This window comes from Typopeltis vanoorti, unplaced genomic scaffold, assembly GCF_054136105.1.
Source record: "Typopeltis vanoorti isolate ZY-2024b unplaced genomic scaffold, IOZ_Tvanoo_1.0 HiC_scaffold_72, whole genome shotgun sequence".
In the NCBI taxonomy this organism is placed as follows: Eukaryota; Metazoa; Arthropoda; class Arachnida; order Uropygi; family Thelyphonidae; genus Typopeltis; species Typopeltis vanoorti.
The window spans coordinates 386,042-392,041 of NW_028328182.1; the positions used below are offsets into that span (position 1 = coordinate 386,042).

Genomic DNA, 6,000 nt, shown 5'->3' on the forward strand with positions numbered 1-6,000 from the left:
TTTGGCGGAAATGGCATGAAAAAAATCTCCGTAACAAATTTCTAGGTTTTGAGGTTCGGTGGTAACTTATCTTCAAATGTATGAACATTAGAAGCTTGTGTTAAAAGAAGAGAGAGAGAGAGAGAGAGAGAGAGAGAGAGAGAGAGAGAGAGAGAGAGAGAGAGAGGGCCGCTATGAGAGAAAGAAACAGGGTAGAAATCGATTTCGCGTTACGACAGTGAGTGAGTGTTCGTTGATGAGAAAAATTATCTTTGGAGAGAACATTGTGGCCCCAGTGAAAGCCTTTGTCATTGGCATGATACAACCGCAATTGTATAAGGACTTATTCCAGTAGGAAATAGTGCACATGCTTATTGAGGTAATGTTGCACAAGCGGATACAATCCGGTTTGGTATACAGATCAACTCAAGTCGATAGTACCATTTGAATCTTTGGACAGAATCCCGAATCTTGAATTAGAAGCGAGTGTTATTAAATATTCTTATGGATCACTCGTTGCGGTTGTCATCATCCATTCCAGATTAATTTCTGTGGCAGTTCGAGAATTTTGTGCGACTCAACCCTTTAGTTACTATCTTATTCACCCACCTTCTGTAAGTATAAGACTTGGGACTGTTTGTGACGAATTCTTCATTGCCATCACAATCTAATTCTCCAGCCTTCTGCTTAATTGTTTTTCTATGAGAATTAATGGTGTTTCAGGATACAGCAAACTACGTTTCAAGGTTCCACAATAGCATACACTTTTATCTTTCTCTAGGAAGGCACAAAAGAAGAGACGGTGACTAGAGACATGTAATGAATATTAAAAAAAATAATAATAATAAAACTAAGGAATACAAGATACTCAGAGCTTCAGACATTAATAAAAAATTGAATGACATTAAAATAGATCTAAACGAGCATACATCTAAGGCTACGGAACGATTATTTTATGCTATAAGACACAATGTAAGTTAAGAAACGGTTTTAAATTTACATGGATTAAAGACGGTAAAATATTTTTACGGAGGAATAGCAGTCAGTTAAAATACACAGAATAAGGACTGAAGAAAATATTAGTGATAGTTAGTTACTAATAAAGAACCTGAAACCTTTATATATGAAATGGTCTCTAACTTATATGTACTACCTGTAAACATTAGGACATGTATATAATATATGTAAACACTCTAACGAAAGCTGTAGAGCATGTCACAAATTGGGTGGTGTCTTCTTCATTTTCGTGTGAATACATATAGAAATCGTACTCATGGTAACTTGCATATGAGTTCTTGAGAATGCCCCAATAAGAACAATAAATACTTCATTTATATTAAAATACAGATCTCATGATTACAAAAAATGATTTTATTGAGAAGTCAGAAAGGCAACGAAAAGTGTTAAAACGATACAGTTTTTTTTACCTTGGAAGGTAATCATAGACTCGCTTAAAATATATTATTACATACTTTATAATATCATAATTCTGATTAATTCAACTCAATTGCAGTGAACTACCTCTGTTCACTGGAACTGAAAGAGAACCAAATCAGCTATGCTCATCACATGGCGATACAGGGTGGTGTCCACGTTGGATCTCCCTAGTTTCAAAGAACAGTAAAAAACTTGAAATGCCGAAATATGCAATTTTTGAGTTGTTCAAACTTTCCAGAGATGATACAAGTTTTATCCAGAATTTGGTTTACAAAACCTTGATGATTTCGACACCATAGTCCATACACTTAAGTAGAAGTAACACGTTGAAACTAGGGAGGTCCAAGTTTCAACTTGGACACCCTGTAGTTTTCTATTCCAGCAATATTACAACCTTCAAGCGTAACATGAAAACTGGTGTATTTAGTCTGCAGAGATGGTTCAGTGAAAAAAAAAATCAAAATAAATATTCAGAAAACAAAATTTATCCTATTTGAAATGAAAGGTAGAGAAGTAAAATTGCCAATTAAACATCATTCCACTTCCTCGCGCCAAAAATGACTGAAGTTGCGGTGCTATTCAGAGGGTCGACACTTAATAGTATCTGGACATATTCATTGGAATCATAATTAGAAATGAAAACTCCATATCCAATCAGGATTTAGACAAACTAAGATATGCAGTGTATAAGATGTATGACATTAAACGCATAATATCTCATATGTTTCTATAGACTGTGTACACTGAATAACTTTGCATTAGGAACATCCACCTTAAAACACGTTGGTCCACCTATTTCTGTGCAATCACGGCTCGCAGATGCTTAGGAACAGATTCCCCGAGGTGTGGAACATCCTCCATGCTTAACTTGATCCATTTCCGCTACAGCAACTCCGTCAGTTCACACTCATTCTATGGAGGTGTGGATTAGCAGTTCTCATACCCCCGTTCTAGCATATCCCACATATGTTCAATTGGGTTACAGTCTTGAGGAGTTTGAGGACCAAGGCAATGTGGCCAATTCGTTATCGTGTTCCACCAACCACTGAGTAGGTGTACGAGCCCGATAACAAGGTGAGTTAGTTGTCCAGTTGAAAGATGGCACTGCAGGTTTGGGTAGACTTTCTGCGGACTGAGATGGAGATATTCGGCTAACAGGTCCCCGTATAATTCACCATTCAGTGTTTGTTAACCAACGGACCTAGGACGTGCCAAGAAAAATCTCCTTAACATGTTCATTGCCAATCATGCGATATCGCGCGATGCGAGTTCTCACCAAACGGCCGATCACGTGTTATCGCGTGGACGTCGTTAACTAAATAAAAAAAAAAAAAGTTGGCCACCACACGAAATTCCAATTTTCAGCTTGGCAATGAACGATATCGCGCGATCACGCGATGCGAGTTCTCACCAAACGGCAGATCACGTGTTATCGCGTGGACGTCGTTAACTAAATAAAAAAATTTTAAAAAAATTGACCACCACACAAATCTGTTGAACCCAACTGCTTCACGTTCATGCCAAATGTGAACCGGCCATCAGCATTGTGAAGCAGGAAACAGAACTCATCACTGCAGACGACTTTCTTCCATCTGTCGAGGTTCCTTAGCTTATGCGAGGCGTTGTTTGTGATTCCTGGCATTCATCTCGTGTATCTTTGTTGCTTTCCGGCTCTCTAACTCTAGGCAAGCAAGGTATTGTGCACGGTGCATGTGGAAATGAGTGGAACTTCGGTGTGTAATGGTGGGTCTGTGTGACTGTTGCACGTCGTTGCTAAAATTCTAAGAATTTGGTATGAAATTTGTAGTTGTACGCATGTAAAAATATCCTTGGCAAATTGCATAATGTTCACAACAGAATATTAAAGGTCGTCAGTCATAACCCTACAGTAGTTAATAACTAATTTAATCCTCCTCAATGTTAGGAAGATAAAGAAGTATATTATAATATACTTCTTTCTTACATCGAAATAAACATTGGATTAGATTTAATGCCCACAGCGTACATTCAGGCAAGATTGTTTTGGAAAAAGTTAATCATTTTAGAAATATGGATTTTTTAGTATTTATGGCCAATAGTTCAAGATACAATGTAACATTTGTTTCAATATTAAAGATTATTTATTCTTCTAAATTGCAATGCATAAATTTAAGATATTATGCATTGCAGTATATTGGAGGTAAAGAGGCAAATATCTTGCTTTAAAAAACAGCAAACAGAAAAATAAATACTTTCATTAATATGGAAATGATTGTTTAGAAGAATGTTAAGTCAACATCGTTTATTTTGAGTGATTTCCTCAGTGATACTTTTCTGAAAGAGATACAGACGTCTAAGGTGAAGGGTACTGAGGTAGGTCAACTATATTTCTCTCTTTCAGTTGAAGGAAAAGAGATTACTTTAGAAAAAAATGTTAAATTGTAATTTGAGTGGATAGACTTTCATTTTGGAAATGACTGTATAAGTGTATTAGAATGTTCAAAATTGTTAATTCTTAAAAGGATTAATAAGGAGGTTTTTCTCTGTTTGATTGAAAAATCTTAATTTTATTATGACAGTAAACTAAATTTTCGTGTATGAATATGAAGATGTATATCGCTTATGTAATTTTAAAATCAATTTTCATGTAAATTATATTTGTATAATTTTTATTAGAGATTTATTATATTGTGTTTTAGGAATATGTTAAGCATGTTTAACATATTCCTAAAACACATGTGGTGGTAATACTCGTACCACCACAAGTAACATAATTTTAGATACTGAAAAAAAAAAGAATACCTGTGGTGGTGCGAGTATCAGGAAGAGGGAAGAGTTAAAACGTAAAAACGATTTTGTCCGTGTAATTGTTAAGTATTTGCTGGAAATTTTGATCGAGATCAATTATGTTCATTATTTCTGATAGAAGAAAATGTTAAATAAAAAGGAAAAAATAATGGCCTCATTAAATTATGAACAATTTGTATATTCTCATATAAATTCAAACGAGTATCTTTCTGCTCACCTTTACAAAGTCCAGTGTCGGATCTGTTATAATTTGGCCTGCACTCACAGTTCCCGTCTTGCACTACTTCAGTATTGTTGTTACAAAACAGCTCCTGTGGCACTTCTGAAAAATAAAATGAAACAAAAGTCTATTAGCTATCCTTTTTAATGAAGCATTCTCTGTGTTTGCTTACATTATTTCAAAACTGTGCTCATTATTGGATTAACGCAAGAAAAATTCATTTTGAAGGATGATATGCATTAAGATAAGAAAATATTCACGGAAACACCATTAAGATGTTAGAATAAGATGTTACTATTGAGCAGAAAAGAAGTCGATTTAATTTTTAACTCTCAGGAAAGTTTACCTTTAGAGATTAAAATAAACATTTTCCTTTTTACTTTATATATGTAGCTATAAAAAAGAAAAGGTGCTGTCATATTGTTAATTTCATTCCATTGTATATAAAATATATAGAATGGAATGAAATTAACAATATGACAGCACCTTTTCTTTTTTAAAAGGTAGCGATAAATTTTCGGAATTATGGATTGACTTTGCAAGCAACTGCGGTCTAGGTCTACTAGAAACTGAAGGAACACAAGTTATTCAGTTTATTTCTGAAATAGCGCAAGTTCTCAAGAAGCAATGCATATCAGAAAAATATTTCCAATTTAGATGCATGAAACTTACAAAATGCTGCACCTTCTCAACCTGCAAATTATAACTGAAGATTAATTATAGAATTTCGAGAAACATCATGAACTATATTTGAAAAACCTCATTTACTTTAAATAGTACTAAATCAGTCACAGATCACACTGCAAGTTATGAACAGAAAGAATGCATTCATAACGACATTGGTTGTGTAAAATAATAGAAACGGGGTAATGGTTTAGAGTGAATTGACTTCTGAGGAAGTATTACTAGAAGTTATAATATCAGTTTTTCTTAACTGGAGCACAATTCTAGCATCTAGGATCAATAGAAGCAAATGCCATTTAAAAATCGAAAAGAAATAATAGTGGTAGTTATTGTAAATGCGATGAGAGAACAGTGATCGATGGTGAGGGAAAAGGGATTGCAGAAAAAATATGCATTACCACTCCTCTTTTGAGATTATTACAAACAAGAGTTCACAACGGCCATAGGTGAAGAGGTAATTGTACGCTTATTACTTATTGAAATCCATAGTCTTCATTTCCATCACAAACCATTTTATTTTATTTATTCGTATGGGGTTCTCCCGGTTCTTCAACCGTCCCTTAGGACTCGTTGAGCCCTCGTAGTGAGAGTTTAATTATGTATTTTATGAATATAGATCCGCGTGTGCTACGGGTCTTTTTGCCTGTTCAGAGCCGAAAAACCCGAGTTTCCAGTGGAAAAAACCCAAACTCCGTATGTGACTGACTAAATCACCTTTAGTCGAAAGAGAGACCAGATAACGGTTCGTGGAGAGGCATGTCCTATTCTGCGCCTCTGAGGAGGGAGGGAGGGAGAAGACACCTGAAAGGACACGACAGGATGTTGTCACGTTCTGTTGTTCACGTTTACACTGTCCAAGGGTCTGATTTCTGTATATTTTTTTATCAATGCTG

General features: G+C 35.2%; 1 protein-coding gene across 1 annotated transcript in view; it reads right to left on the reverse strand.

Moving 5' to 3' along the window:
- Positions 1–4,525, reverse strand: part of LOC150092093 (uncharacterized) — a gene marked incomplete at its 5' end in the record, with an annotated part of 96,596 nt that extends 92,071 nt beyond the window's left edge. The window contains one exon of the mRNA XM_090415315.1: positions 4,421–4,525. Coding sequence (XP_090271441.1) covers positions 4,421–4,525 — 105 coding nt within the window. The remainder of the gene's footprint in view (positions 1–4,420) is intronic.
- Between the last annotated feature and the right edge of the window lie 1,475 nt (positions 4,526–6,000).